General features: G+C 30.9%; 2 protein-coding genes and 1 pseudogene across 12 annotated transcripts in view; 2 read left to right on the top strand and 1 right to left on the bottom strand.

Moving 5' to 3' along the window:
- LOC147909398 (uncharacterized) overlaps nt 1-9,747 on the bottom strand; it is a 33,901-nt gene extending 24,154 nt beyond the window's left edge. For both annotated transcript variants that reach the window (XM_087407126.1, XM_087407127.1), the window contains exons 1-2: nt 9,617-9,747; nt 1,252-2,438 (exon numbers count right to left, since the gene is read on the bottom strand). In XM_087407126.1, coding sequence (XP_087263252.1) covers nt 1,252-1,653 — 402 coding nt within the window. In that variant the 5' untranslated portion in view covers nt 1,654-2,438; nt 9,617-9,747. The remainder of the gene's footprint in view (nt 1-1,251; nt 2,439-9,616) is intronic.
- The window catches only part of LOC105148581 (uncharacterized), a 53,025-nt gene that overhangs the window by 34,589 nt on the left and 1,806 nt on the right, over nt 1-16,630 (top strand). For 6 of the 10 annotated variants that reach the window (XR_015545435.1, XR_015545434.1, XR_015545433.1 and 3 more), the window contains exons 1-3: nt 9,616-9,886; nt 15,853-16,070; nt 16,168-16,571. Coding sequence is in view for 7 of the 10 variants with exons in the window: in XM_087407125.1 (XP_087263251.1) it covers nt 16,277-16,571 (295 nt within the window). In the remaining 3 variants the exon portion in view is untranslated. Of the gene's footprint in view, nt 1-9,615; nt 9,887-14,551; nt 14,672-15,280; nt 15,674-15,852; nt 16,572-16,630 lie in introns of those variants that run through there. The other 4 variants (XM_087407123.1, XM_087407122.1, XM_087407120.1 and 1 more) reach the window with 4 other exon arrangements.
- LOC147909397 (uncharacterized) lies at nt 9,882-15,309 on the top strand (annotated as a pseudogene).

Genomic DNA, 16,630 nt, shown 5'->3' with positions numbered 1-16,630 from the left:
TAATGAGAACATACTTAATATCATGTATATATTATATTCTCATATCATATTAAAACTATTTATATAAAATTAAATGTGGAAAAAATATTTTTCACGTATTCGTAATTTACAATATTTTTAGCGAAATGTTAAAGAATATATATTTTTAGAGAAATATTACACAATTTTTGGTAAAATCTTCGGAAAAATTTGCAGAGAAATTTCAATCAAATTTCAAAAAAATTTCATCAAAATTATAAAAAAATTTTAGACAAATTTCAGAGAAATTTCAGCAAATTTTTGCAAATTTTAGCAAAATAGACTTGCGAAGGGGAATTTCAGTTTAATTTTGATGATTCTTCCGTATTTTTATTGAAAAATTTACTTTCATCAAAATTTCAGCAAATTTTCAATATGTTCGCTAAAATGTCAATTTTAGCAAAATTTCTGTAAAGTTTCAGCAAAATTTTTTCACCAGGGAAAAGAACGTCTTTTGATGATATTTTGAACATCTAGACAAATTGATTTTGAAATAATCTTCAATGTGAGCGCATTGAAAGTTATTTCGAAAGATTATTACTATGAAGCCCTAAACACAATGCAAGCCGATAGCGACAGAAACAGAGGAATCCCATTTGGAAATGTATATGTTAATAGAACATAGGAACATAGAAGAAGGCAATAGTAATAAATTTTCAAGTTGGAATTCTGTGTCTATCGCCGTATAGCTTACCAATCAACGTTCAGAGTTTTTATTTTGTTTATGTACGCTATAACTCCAACACAGTACAAAAGTTGCAGCAATATCATTGCAATATTGTAGGAATATTACACGTTGCAGCAATATTGCAAGTTTTGTGCTGTTAGGGAATCTTTAAGTAGATAGAAGAGTATACTATACAGTTTATACATAATCAAATTGGTTGGCCTTTTATTTCTTTCGCGACATTGTGTAACGGGAAGTGACAATTATATTCACTTATTTTTATACTGTTCCTGTCGCTGTTCTTGTCGCTGTTGCCTAGCATTGTATTTAGGGCTTAAAAGTTTTCAACAATTGAAAGACGTTCTGAGTAGAGTGTACTGAAGTATGAACTATATTAAAAGTTTTCATTAATAAAATTTGTATATATTTTTGTTTCTTGATTTTTCCTGAATTCAGTCGAAACTTTTTAGATAGACTGTGCCATACATCAATACATTTATTGTTTAAGAATTGATATTTCGACCTGGTTTATGTTCTCGTCGAGACACTTCGCTTTAATTAATCACCTTTTCGTCTTGATGTGAATCACCAAATTCCTCGGCGTATCGCGCGATAGCCGAGCAGTTAGCTGTCGACATTCGCCAATTATTTTGTAACGCCTCTTCCTCTTGTCTGCCGATCCTTCCTTTCTTCACGAGGTCGACAATTGTTGTGACGGTGCCGTGATTCTTCATAATCAATCTCTGTCGATTTTTCTCAGTTTTGGCAATTTTTTGATTTTGCGTAGCGGACGTAAACTGACCGGTACGTGGAAGCGGAATCATCGTAGTCATCGTTCCACGATTACGAAGATCCGGCTCACCACGGCCGCCTCTCGAGAGCTCCCTGTGTTCCATTGGAGCACTTCCGCTACTACCACCTCTTCTTTCGCCTCCGCTCGACAGCTGGTCGTGATTTTCAACAGGCATCTCTCGCCGCGTCTCAAATTAAGTTTCATAGAACATTTACTTGCTTAGGGATCGTCCATTTCCTCCAATCTCGGTGTTTGTATGAAACGCGCGTATTGAAAAATTGATTGGATACTGTCTAACTGGTGGTATACCTTTCTTTCTCTATCTCTCTTCTTTGGAAAGATTTCTATTGCAATCGATCCTCTTTAAACGAAAACGGACGACTGTTTGTTTCGTAAAAGGACCGACATCAATGAATTGAATTGATTATCACTGATTATTCATCGATTGGCACTGATTCATTGATCCGCGACGATCAGAGATCGTAGTTTCTCTCGGATTCGGTGCAACACGCACAGTGCGAACCGTTTCTTCTAGCGACAACGACTTGGAGACGACAGCGGCTCCATCGTATATGTATCGTCAAACGTTGAATGCACGCATGCGCTGAACCAAAGATTTTCAAAATGTCCCTCTGGCATTTCAGTCGCCACTGCGACTCATGACTATCTTTGATGCAATGCGCCCTTCTCCCGCCCTCACTCTTCGACCTGTCGCGCGAATTTCCGCAAGTGTAACTAGTCGCGTGTTTTAATCAAGTGGATTGTGTCTCATTCGTCCATTGCGGATGTATTACTTGAAGTGTATCTTCTCTTCGTTCCTGAGATATAGCGCGGCGCCACATAACAATCAATAGTTCGAAGATCACGTGGCTCACATCAAAAACATGATCATGAACATGATGATGAATCATGTGATAACAATCATTTTTTGAAAATGGATATCAAAAATGCATGCAACTCCTAAACTCCGTAATAAAAAATGTTCATTTTTTTCAGTTTATTAATTCTTAATCTTGGATCCAATAATCAAAATGTTTATGTTATTAATTTAGGGCTCGGCGAAATCTATACTCTATCTAATATCTTGGGATGATGAGATAAGAGCCATCAATCAAGCTAAAAATCGGTCGAAATATGCTGATTTTCCTGAGCTCTGGATTAATCGTTTTCATATTGTGTTAAAAAAACGTAGTTTGAATCAATAGTAGAATCCATCCTCCACTTCTTTCGTAATTTCTACACAGAATGTGTGTGTATGCGACACTCGCGTAGACACATAATAAATATTATTTTGAATCATTTCGATATTATTTTTCATAATTCGTTATTTGTTAATAAAAAATATGAATAGAAACTGACCCATGGATAACATTCGATTTCAATATGACTAATGCATATTCAACTGAAACTTGGAGCGTATTCGAGAACGAAAATATTTATTTTAAAAGTTTTCTTTCTTGATGATTATACAATACAAAGATACTACGCGCAGAAATTGTAAGACTTCGGCAGAAACGAACATGTTGTGTTTCTCATGCACTCTTCTCGTAAGATTCACCATTGTGTGTTTTAAAATGAAGATATATACGTAATGCAAAAGACTCTGATTACTACTGTTTTTTCGTTCAATCCATCAGCCCTGTGATATATCATATTCCAGACAACACACAATATTTATAAAATATTTACAAAAATATTTATAAATATTTATAAGACTTATTTTAAACATATTTGTACATATTTTTGTGGTTTTAGATTACATAGATCATAAATATTTATTATTGTGAAATATTTATTGCAAATCTTGTAATAAATGCTAGGAAAATCCTTAATAAGACATTATAATTCAAATAAAAAATACTTAACAGAAATATTTATTTATATTTACATTATTACATTACTACATAAATATTACATTAAATTAATACATATATTACATACACATTACATTCATTAATATTCATAAATATTACATTAAATATTTAGTCTATCTTTTAGTAAATATTTCGAATAAAGCTTTATATCAAATATGTATAAAATATTTATATAACATTTCAAAAAATGAATAATAATAAATATTTATCATAAATAACATTACAATCCGAAGCGCCACTACGGTCTAAGTATTAAGATGTTGAACTAATATATATATTATTCAAACGAATGAATTAATTTCAGAAATAATAATTACGTGTCGATATGGTTGTCGACATTAACGCAATTAATCTGAAATGTAATAATCCCCCCAAAATTCCCCAAATTAATCTTAAAAAACTGTAATAAACTTATTGCGAAAAAATATTGCCTCGGCCGGGAGTCGAACCCGGATCTCTTGCATTCCGTGCGAGCGTCCTGAGCCTTAGACTACCGAGACAATTTTTTCGCAATAAGTTTATTACAGTTTTTTAAGATTAATTTGGGGAATTTTGGGGGGATTATTACATTTCAGATTAATTGCGTTAATGTCGACAACCATATCGACACGTAATTATTATTTCTGAAATTAATTCATTCGTTTGAATATATATATTAATTCAACATCTTAATACTTAGACCGTAGTGGCGCTTCGGATTGTAATGTTATTTAATAAACGGTCTTGTTTCCTATCTTATTATTTATCATAAATATTCCGTGTTGTCTGAGATGTGTCAACGTCTTGCCGTTATCATTTATAGTAGTATGTTGCTCGTTCGCGCGGTCCACATGCACGTTTTACACCATGCGTTTTGTAAATTCGTAGCATAACGCGATTGAAACACGTGCACTACTAACTGATACCTTATCTATGTATTCGCTCTTCATGTTTTCTTTAACGAACAATTTTCTCTTCGACACAAATAACCATTAAGATTGTTCAAATTCGAAATTGCCTGAGGAATAATGGCAATACAAAGGTAAATATGTTCCAGTGATTTTGTATTAATAAAAAGATCAGTTCTATATTATTATTGATTATTAATTAATATTACAAAAGGAATTACTATTCATATAAAATCTTCTTTTATCTGTGATCAACAACGCTATCATATAAATTAAAAAAAATTATTAGGGTGATATCGGCTATTTAAACTTTATTCGAGATTTTATTTTTTTGGACAGCAAAAATCAAATATAATATATATAATATAAAATTTATTTTTTTACCAAAACACTCTCTTAACCATATTTAAAAAAAATAAAAGTAATAAAAGTATTTTAATTTTAAAATGTCATTATATTTTTCATGTTATGAAATTTGGAGGGTAATATCTCTCGGACAAAAATATATTTTTAAAAATAATGTTTATTTATATGTATTGCGAATTCTTCTCTTTCAATTTGTCTCGTATCTTTCGCATATTCATTTGGAATAAAACTAGGGGTGACCAGACGTCCGGTTTTTCCTCCAAACATGTACTCTTTTTTTAAAACGTCTGGGAATGTCCTATCGGATTTTCAGCATGTCCGAGAAGTACTCTTTTTAGTACTCATTTTGAGAAAACGAGGGAATCGGAAATTATTAAGCTCATCGCACATAATATACATAGAAACATAATCACTAGATTATTAGTAGGGGAAACTGGAGTTGTATGAGTCACAGAATACCATAGGTCATCGACTGTTTAATGTAATCTAGAATGTTTAATATTGCTGATGCAATACGACTGTTACATTGTTGCTCATACTTTTTATCTAGGTAGCAGTGATTAAATTCCATTATATTGAAAAGCATCGATTATTAATGATTTTCGTGGAGCAATAGTAACTTTTTAATCGCATAAAAATATTTTAATATTATAATAGAAGATACATGTTTGAAGATAAGATACAAATTTTTGCGCATCTTTTCTCATCTTACTACGTTACAAGTAATAATTTAACGTTTATTTTTTATCGTTTTCTGTTAAATGTGTAATTAAATGGGATAGCATAATCAAGTCTTACATTAAATATTCATGATAAAACGGAACAATACAGAAAGTATATGTATTAAAAGGGCGCAGTTTATACTTCTAAGCAAATAATTTTATTTTATCGTAATAAATTTTTTGATCTTATATCAATGGTTATTTCTTATTTGTTTTCTTATAATTTTCTATTGTATTATTTAATAATTATTAGTTGTGATTATATTTTATTGTATTAATGACTATGCTAAGAATGTGTAAGTTAATGGAAAATACTTTTCAATTTTCATCACCGTTATTTCTTGCATAATCCTATTATTTTGTGACTTATGGTACCCTGAGTTTGAGGCACCATTGATTATTTCTTAAAAAATATATTTTTATTTTTTTCTTAAAAACTAATAAATATTTATTAAATATACTTATTAAATTTAAAATATGCATTATGCTTTAATTATTAAAAAAAAAAATGATACACAAATTTTTATATTTAGATGTACTTTTAAAAGTTTGAATTTTTGTGACTCATAGTGCCCCGATCTCCCCTATGTATTTGTGATAAAAAATTGGAAATTATTAGATATTATTAGATTATATTATAATTTATTATAATGTATATATATATATATATATATATATATATAATTATTGACAAAACGGCTACTGTAGCTATAACAATATCATATTTCTCGAAGAAGTACAGAGAGGTCCCAGAAATACAGAAACATCCAGACAATTTAAACAGAGATTCAGGTTATAATGCAAGTAGAATATGGAAGACTGTTTTCTTGACAATTCAAGGAAGACCTTCTTCCCTTCCTCAACATATCCTCATCCCTCTCTACAGCGTCTACATAAAGGGAGTCTCCCAGAGGAGCAGCTCAGTATCAGTGCGCTCTTCGCCCTGACGAAGTGAACGGCAAGATTCACGAAACGTTGACATTAATCATAAATAAAAATATGGCGATAACCTTTCTATCTTTAAAAATCTATAAATCTTTAAAAATAACAGCCGTGAAAGCCTAAAAAGCGTTATATTAAAGCCGTTTTTTGCTAATCCTACGTACATGTTTTTACGTTTTTAGGATTTTTAAATATATTCTTTTTTTCTACTTTTGAGATCAAATGTACAACTTACTTTGTATTATTATTTAACTTAAAATGTTCTCTTTTTTTTGTCCTACTTTTGAGTCTTAGTGTCCTACTTTTGCGCTACTTCAATCATGAATGTCCTAGTTTATGAGTTAGATCTGGTCACCCTAAACAAAACTGTATGTCCGAAGCCAAGTTTCGTTGACTTTAAGGGGATCCTAAAAACGATTAGTCATATTGTAAATAGCATTTACACATAAACGTTTTACGTGTCATTGTCACATCATACTACTACATTAATATCTCATTACGCATAAATTTTCGTATAACAATAATGTTTTAATTAGATGTCCAATTCTAAAAACTTCTTGTTGTTTCTTCGTGCAAATTATTAATCTATGGACTACCATTTCATAAGTACAGATTGCACAGCTTTTATGCGGAGCAAATGTTATCACGATGTGATAGCTCTAGAGCGCCATATTGGATTAAACAATGGTAAAGAATATCTCAGTTTTGAAATTTTTTGACGTTCTAGGCATAAATCATCTCACAGACATAAACCGTCTCACAGACACATCTCAAACAACAAAAAGTATCTTTAAAAAAGTAAAATTAGATCATAAGTTTTTTGCGTCTAAAAAACGACTTAAAGATGTCTTATGTTATAATTTTAGACTTTGTGTTGTTTGGAATATTAATGCGTATACTTTCATTCTGGAAAAAGATTTTTGAATCAGTAAAAGAAAAAAAAGTAATTGTTATACAAAAATTATATGGTTTAGTCGGTAATATAGATGACCTTAGGATCCCCTTAAGGCTATGGCACATAAAAAAATCTCGTTATTTCGTTGTCCGATATCATCCCAATAACGCGCAACGAAAAAACAACATATGAAAGAAGCAGTTATAAAATAATAAAGATTTTTTTATTCAATAACTTAAAGAATAATAGATACTATTTACATTGTTAAAAACGAAATTTAACTTACGTTTAATGTTGTGACATAGTGAAGTTAACTTCATGCAGACGTAAATCACAACTTTACAACAAAATGCACAACAACTTATAAACAATTTTACCTATTTAATGTTGATATGTAGAAGTCGCGGTTCTTATGTATAGATGTAAAACTTGCCAATATTATAAGAACTGCCACATGTATTTAATCAATCTTTGTTCGATAGTCTGATCCGCTGTCTGATACTAATCTTTCCCTAAATAAAATTTCATCGATATGTTATAATTATACCGATTATATCGATTGTATCAGTAACTAAATTTTTAATAAAATAATTTTTTTAATTTTCAATTTCATATAATCATAAAAGAAACACTACCTTTAGGTAGGCACAATATACAATATTTAAAAACAATTTCAAAATGTAGGCATTATATCTTATTTAAGATAAGAAAATGAAAATATAACTGTTTTTGCGACATTTGAAGTAAATAATTTTTTTCACAATAATTTATAATCAAAATTATGGTTTTATTATTTATCTTGATACAAAATATTTAGCTTCTTTTAAGTTAGCCATTCTTTGCTGTTATTAACAAATATCTTAATAAATAATTTTGATTTTTCAATTGATTTAGTTATTGGAACATTTATCTTATACGATCAATCACCTTTCTTGGTGATGGAAAAAATCTTCTTAACTGGAAATGCATACTCAATCGATTCTTTGTTTTTTTGCGCGAGATATAAATGTTATTTTTTATCGATTCATTGCCTTAAAAGAAACTAGAATAGAGGAATCGTCAGAAAAAAATATATATTGCTAAATTTTACTCCTATTTTTCATGCAAAATCGCAGTAGATTTAGATAAATAATTGTTAAGTGAATTCGGAATATTCAAACTTAACTCTAAACAAATATTCTGTGTAATATGTAAATATAAACGAATATATCTATAATTTTATGTATACCCCCGCGCAAAAGTTTGAAAACATTTGTGATTTTTTCGTATTTTCACAAAAAGTTACATATCTCAGTAAAAAAAATTATAGAAAAAGTTTCTACTGCGCATTTTAAAGGGATTATATGGGGTTTTAAATCTGCGTTTGAATTTTTTATCTACAATATTTTGTTTCTAAATTATATAAAATTGAAAATTGATATTTTTTTAAATATTTTTGTTTTACTTTGAAGCACTACAATTTGATAAAACATCGTCGAACAAAATTTAATATAAAAGTATTTTAAAATAGGCTTTCTAAGCTTTAAAATATTTTTTGAAAAAATTTACGATGACTTTTCGCAGATATCCAAGTTTTTATTTTATAATATTTTATTGTGTAAAAACTTACTATTTTTTTCTCATATGTTTTATAATTGCGAAACCAAAAGATTTTCGGAAAAAAGATAAAGGAAGAAAAATATTTGTTATAATGCGCTTGATTTATACAATTTTTTAAAAACTTTCTCCAATCGACAAGACTTTCACTTTTGAAGAAAATTTTTACACAATGAAATTTTATACAATAAAAAATTCAATGGTTTTTCGAAAAACCATTGTATTAATTTTCATCGAAAAACATTTTAAAGCACAAAAAGTCTACTTTAAAATACTTTTACATTAAATTTTGTCCGATGATATTTCATCAAACTGCAATACTTCAAAGACAAAAATATTGCAAAGAATATCAATTTTCAATTTTATGTTATTTAGAAATAAAAAGTAGAAAAAGAATATTAAATTATACGCAAATTTTAAGTCCTATCTTTGCTTTAAAGTACGTCGTCGAAAATTTCTCTACGATTTTTTTTTCATTGAGATTAATTTTTCATGAAAAGCAAAAAAATCACAAATATTTCCAAACTTTGGCCGGAGATAAATTAATTTCAATTTGTTATGTTTACATTGAGTACACAGTTAAAAATACGAATCTACACACTTCTAACTGACGATAAGTCGAAGACACACAATACATCACAAGCCATATAGCATAGGTATAACGATGCTATACTGAAGACGTGCGTGAGTAACGCATGATAGAGCGTAATTAAAGGAAAACGATGGCTTTGGATGGAAGATTCCATAATTGAGAGGAGAAAAAAAAAAGGAGAAATGTGTATAAAGGAAATCGGCAACTTCGATTGAGAAACATCACCGGTATTTCGACAATTGAACTTGACGCATACACACTTACATCGACTTATATGATCGACCGGCCGCGTTTCGCGTCTCGCGTCTCGCTCCGATTCACAGATACGTGAAACGATTAGACATCGGAAACTGACCGTTGTAACGAACGACTTCAGCCTTGACTGGATTGCGAATAAAATTTCTTTCTTTTCGAGACGATTCATCATTGGCGCGCAAGACGCCAATAAGAGGAAATAAACACGAAGAAGTTCCTCGCTATCAACGAGGTTGCGCCGCGTTGGCTTCTGAGAACGCACGGAATCGTTACACGAGAGTAAGTATTGGTTGAAATGGCTAAAATAAACTGGTGCAGGTTAGGGGATCGAGGAACAGCTGGGCTCGGCTGTCGGCCTGGGCTGCTACACAGTGCACAGTACGCGCCATCACTGACTCACTCAATCCCTCCATTTCTTACTATTTCGTCCGCTCTCTCACTTCTGCTTTTATCTTTCGGTCGGCTTTGTCGCTCCTCACTTTTCGCTACCTCCTTCCCTCCTTTCTCTCTTTTTTTCATCTCTTTTTTTCATAATTTTTTTAATTAGGATTGACGATTTCGTCCGGATTTGTAAATTGTAGATCTGGATAAGATAGATAATGTAATTATCCAGAGTATTCGAATGAATTTGGATAAAATATTATATGCAGATCTCCACATATAATATTTTATCCAAATTCATTTTATCTAAATATTCCGGATCCAATTCTTCGAGTCCATTATCTCATAAATCCTTCTGATTTTGATCCAAAATGATTTGAGCCGAATTTTTTATTTGTATATGTGAACAAAAAATTGTGTGCGTATCCGTTCCCCTTTTTTAAATCTTTTTTTATCTTCTCTCTTTTTTTCTCCTTCCTCCTCCCTTTGCTCGTTCTCTCTCTCTCTCTCTCTCTCTCTCACGCGCGCGCGCTCTCGATATGCATCTGCTAGCTGATTATAGTGATCGTTGTGATGAGATATAGATATAGAGAAAGTATCAGGTGATTCTAAATCCGGATTCGGATCCGAAATCCGCGATTCGAATCTAAAATCCGAAATTCTGATTTGAAATCCGATCCGGGATTTGAAATTGAATATCCACTTTAATCGGACATTTTATCTCGGATTTATTATACTTCTATTTCTCGGATATTTTTTGGATAAACGGATCGTCAACTCTATATATTTTTTTTTTAACTAAGAATATGTTTAACAAGTTAAAAATGGTTCGTTTTCTTGCTTAGCAATAAATAAAATATTAAAAAACGACAATAATTATGAATAATAATATCAGGATGACAACGTGCTTAATACTATATATTTTTTCTCTTACAAGTGAAATACAAGTGATTAACGTTTCGACTTCACAGAATCTTTTTCAAAATCTTTATAACATCTAAATCGTATATATGATTTGATACATATAGTCAAGCTTAATGTACTAAGAAACCAAAACGAAACGAAAGATCTTTATATTGCATATCAACTTTGTGAGATCTAGTTAAATATCTTCAATTCTCAATTTTTGTCGTCAAGCAATAAAATAAAATTGATTTCTCATTGTTCAGTGAGAATCATGGTATGTCAAGATGAAGTAGTTAACAAGTCTAAATAGTAAATTATCAGTGGAAAGAATTAATTATAAGTAAAATATAGAGAAATAAGAAAAGACTTACAACTTCATTTCAAATTTTTGGTCTCTTGTCGTTGACATCTCACACACAAGCGAATAATTTCAATAGTATATAAATAAACGTAATAGAGAGTTCACAAAATTATTCAAACTGTGTCAATTCGTCTATTGGACAAATCGTTGAGAACATTAAGATAGAAATCATCCAATGTCTTTCATACAATTAACTCCATTTTTTTGTTCCTCAATAGAGATCATTTCAAGAATAAGCCTCTTCTGTTGATTATGTTCAAAATCTAAAATCTTAGTATTATCCCAATCAAAATTTTGATTATAATTTAAAATATGTTTTGAAATCACTGAGTGTTTCGATGTGTTTCTAATCTCAAATTGTTCTTGTGTTCTTTTATCCTAGTTTTTAATTTTCTCTTCGCGTTTGGCCTACGTACGACGCGTTACAATCTTTACAGTTGATTTTATAGATCACATGACTATTTTCTTCCCTATTATTTTTGTCTCTATGTGTTCGAATGATTTTATGTAGAGGCCGAAAACCTATTATGGTCGATGATTTTTTTTAAAAACGAATGTAACGTAATCAGATATGCCTTTTATGTAAAAAAATACTCTAAACTCTCTGTTATTATTATACATTAATTTTCTTCTACATTAATGAAAAGTTGATGTTTTTCCTCCATTTCTTGTTTTGCAAAGAGATGTTTCAATCTTCTGTTAATGATATTAAAAAAAAATTTTAGAGGATAACCATTGTCCAGCAGTATGTTAATGCAACATTTCAAATTCTCATCGTGAAACGAAGGATGTGATTTGGAATATGCTTGTCTCCGCCACAATTTGTTCTTTGCTAGAGGAATACATTTTCCGAATGTTGACGTCTCCAAATTGATTTAATTTATATAACAAATTGTTTTCCAGCATGCTAATGTTCATTGAATGTTCGTTTTATATTATATTATACTTGTTTACTGTTTGATTCTGAACAATTAACTAACATTCTGAAAAATTCTAAATTCAACAAGTAGGATCCAAACGTTGAACAAACGTTGCAAGTATATTATTTCGTTGTCGTCATTTGTGTTTGATGCGAATTTTTTCGAAACATTTTGTTCAAATACTTATATCAAAATAAACAAAAAGTACGAGGTCCGAATTGTTCTAAAAACAGATCAATCATCAGAAAAATATTAAGAATAGGACAAGGAAGAGAGTGGTAAAAAAGATGAGAGAAGGGAAGGGAGTTGTGAGCCTGTTTTCGGCCGGGCGTATACATGTACATGGCTTCTGTTAAGGCCGTAGCACAGACTTTTGCATAACACAATGTATACTATATATAAAGAATTTGATTAGTTTATTAACACATATATAAAAAAATGGGCTAATGAAATTTCTTATACATATGCATTATGTGTTCTGCAAAAGTCTGTGCTCTCGCCTTCTTTATCCTCTTCTCCTTCTTCTTCTATTTTTTTAATGACGCTTGCCAATGAAATGTCTGCGAATCCGGCCGTAACACCGCTCTCTTTATCTCCACTGAGCTGTAGCATGGCTATGTGGCATTGTGACAATGTGACTGATCTGTGCTGTGATATCATAACACTTTTACATGGCGTAAGCTTGCTATTCGCTAAAACAGGCTATATGATCAAAATTGACAAATAGCAACCTCACATTCGACGTTTGACACTCTCATGATGTAAGAAGACAAAATATACATATCGACCTCTATATGTCGCATGTCAGATGCCGGTTGTTTCATTGCTGTAAATAGTGTCGTGAATGTTTAATATTTTTGTAGTGAACTGCAGATTATGCCAGGTAAATCTAGTATCTTTTCTTATCCAGTCTATTCTGCAAGTTTATATTTACACAAACTTGCATAGCCGCATAGACATATGCATAAAAAAAATTATCTAATAAATAAAAAATTATCTATACTATTTTACGTACGTATTATCCTTATAATAGAAATATGATTGGATAATTTTCTTTATGTATACGTTTATGACTATGCAAGTTTATATAAATATACCCTAACTCATTGTGTGGATATATAAATGTTATAGTTGCCCATCTTTTAGTAAGGATAAAAAAGCTGCGCAACGACAAAGTTATGATATCAACACTATATAATGAGTTACAGAATAAACATGCTGAAATTATAGCTAGGAATTATCTTTTTCCGAATATTACAGTATTAGTAGTTGTGAGTCAATCGTTTATAGAGGTTAGTATAATCAGTTATTTAGAAGAGCAATTATGATGATTACTATTGTTACAATAATTAGTAAAAATTAATTTTTACAAGTGTTTCCATGTATTCCATATGAGGGAGGAAATTGATAGCATTTATTTGAATATAAATGCCAGATATTTTATCACGAATATTGTCAAAATTTCGAAAACGTGAATAAAAGTTATCAGTAAACGTCAAATACCAAAAAATGATAAAAATGTCAATAGATTCAGTACAAAACATATCAGATGATGATTTCTTTTTGGGAGAAGGAACATCAAATAATGGCTAGTGCCATTATTTGCTCGTCAAACACAAATTCTTCTCATAGTGCTTCCTTGAGTGATGTACCTACAATCTCTTCAGTTAACGATAATTATTCTATGGATTTTATCTAAACCGATTGATGCTGAAGGCAATTCTGTTTTGCACATGCTCCCAAGAAATGTAGTATTACATCCAACAAGAATAACTGAATCATTTTCAATGATTATATTAATAGTAGTTCATCAGAATCAAATAAAGAATCAAATATTGAGTCATTAGTTGTACGACTTCGAAGATGATATTGTTCTTCATGTTATGTTAATTTGACTCAACTGAAAATGCTGCTAATTGCACTTAAACCAAATCATCCAAACTTGTTTTTAGACCCACGGTGTGTAGTACAAATACCAGTTTCTGTGAATATGAAATCTTTGAACAACGATAGTTACATTTATGTTAATATTAAGCAGGGACTCGTGAAACATATGGAGAGTGGGATAAAAAACTTTTTACAGTTAGGTATAGATATAAATATTGATGGCTTGCCAGTTTCCAAAAGCAGTTCTGTGAATGTTTAGCCCGTACTGAGTAAATACATAAGACTATATGACCAAAGGCCATTTGTGATCGGCCTTTTCTGTGGATCAGGCAAGCCAAAACCACTGGATTCATATCTTATTGATGAACTTATAACACTTCAGAATGATGGTATTAATTACAATGATCAAGTATTCAGAATTTTTGTTAATTGGTTTATTTGTAATGCATCAGCTTGTGCATATTTAAGTGTATTAAGTGTCATCTCAGGATATAATGGAAAGGTGCATACAAGAAGCAGAGCATGATGGTGCAAAAGTGGTATGTTATGATCAACTGCCAGAACAGATGAATCTTTTAATCTTCAAAACAGACGAAAGCCATCATACTGGTATATCTTCACTTACTGAATTGTCTATCAAATTTATTACGCAATTTCCTTTGTATTCTATGCACTCGTTATGACGAAAAGATTTCTTAGTTATCCTTTACTAAATACTAAATCAGAAGCAAAATTGAGAGCATTAGATACAAACCAAATTTCTTGTCTCTTGGAAGAGTTTTGTATTTTTATCCCAAAAGAGTGCTCGTTTGCTCATAAACCTTGTTTTTTACACTGTGTTGCTCAATGAAAAGCGACTGAACACCAATTGTTCCTATTATATACAGGAGTAGTTCTTAAACAAGTGCTTTCACAGGAGTTATATGATCTTTTTCTCCTGTTGCATGTGGCTGCAAAAATAGTTTCTTGTGAACAACTTGTGAAGAAGCTTATGCTGATTTTGCAGAAAAACTTTTTGCAGCTTTTGTTGAACACTGTGCGCATCCAACGGTTTTGGATCTGGTTTTGTATCATATAATATTCATAGCCTTCTGCATTTATGTGATGATGTTCGTCGATATGTTATAGAAAATTTTTCTGGATTTTCATTTGAAAATTATCTAGCAGTGATTAAACGCTTGGTTCGATCTGGTGCAAAAGTTCTCCAGCAGCTTGCTTGACGACTGGCTGAAATGAATTTTGTATGAATTTCAACTTCCACTCATGTCATAATTGCCTTCAGGCAATTCATCCACAAATGAGTATAAGACATTGTTCAACAAAAATTTCACTCTCTCCATTAATTTGAAAGACTCATTCTTTTACTCAAATGAGAGTGTTGTTGAGGTGAAGAAAATTTTCAAATCCGAAATAGAATTGTTTGATTGCTGATATTTGTGATAATCTTCACTTCTTCGAGAATCCAATTAAATCTAGCAAAGTGGGCATCTGGAAATTAGATAGCTGGAATTATCGAAATGTTCCAGTTTAGAGACAATTTATGGAAAATATACAGTTCTTCCATTTAGAAATGAACGTATTGCTCTCAGATTGCTTCATACGTCTTAAAAGGTACAATAGGTTGTACATATTACATGTTTTTTTCATTTGTTGGTATCTAAAATGTCCTTTGCAAAGATTTAGGAGCATCTCTCTTTTCTTGTTTTTTTTTCTTTTCCTTCTTTGTTCTTTTTGATAATATTTTAAAATTAGATTTTTTTAAAACTTTTTTTTGTAATTTCTATTTTCAGATTGTATGCTGTGGTGAAATTTATACCTGATCGTACAGGTAAGACACCACAAGCAGCAATTGTATTGAAATCATGATTTTTGCCAGACAAGAAATGTTGGTGGCCTTATCATCTGAAAAGCGACGTTGCAAGAAAGTTATTGTCAGAAAGTTTTAATATCACAGAGCCCGATGCAGGTTTTACAAAATGTAGTTTTTTACGAATTCTTCATGAATATAGTATGTATAATTCTGATGTTTGTGTTCCATACCATGAGTTGCTTTTTAAAACATTTTATTGAGTACTAAACTAAGTATTCACTCCGTATACATGCAGAGATGCTCAATTTGGACTTCATAAATCTGAAGTCCAATCAGATTTGGAATCAAACAAAGAAGAGTCCCTCATATCGTCAAAAGAACACCGTATTAAATGAATTTTTCAAATGGACAGTGAGGAAGATGATCGTCCATTACAAAAAACATCTAAGGCACCTCCTGTCATTTCATTTCCTGACAGTGCAGATAGTGAATTAAGGAATCGAATGTGCTCCATGACCAAAAATCAAGAATGTAATATGAAGCAATCTTCGGTAGCTAAGAAAAGAGTAGAAGAGCCGTTGAAGAAAATATCCAACCCGAATGCAATAAAGAAACACAAGTTATTTGAAAATATCTCTGGGATAGTTAAGAAACAAGCAGATAAAATAGAGCTTGCCTCTGCATCGAGATTGAAGCAAAGTAAGTTTTTAATGAATGTATTGCATTACATTTATGATATGCATATTATATACTACTGT

Source organism: Acromyrmex echinatior, chromosome 6 (genome assembly GCF_024713525.1).
Source record: "Acromyrmex echinatior isolate Ae372 chromosome 6, ASM2471352v2, whole genome shotgun sequence".
Taxonomy (NCBI): Eukaryota; Metazoa; Arthropoda; class Insecta; order Hymenoptera; family Formicidae; genus Acromyrmex; species Acromyrmex echinatior.
This window is presented reverse-complemented; position numbering and strand designations above follow the sequence as displayed.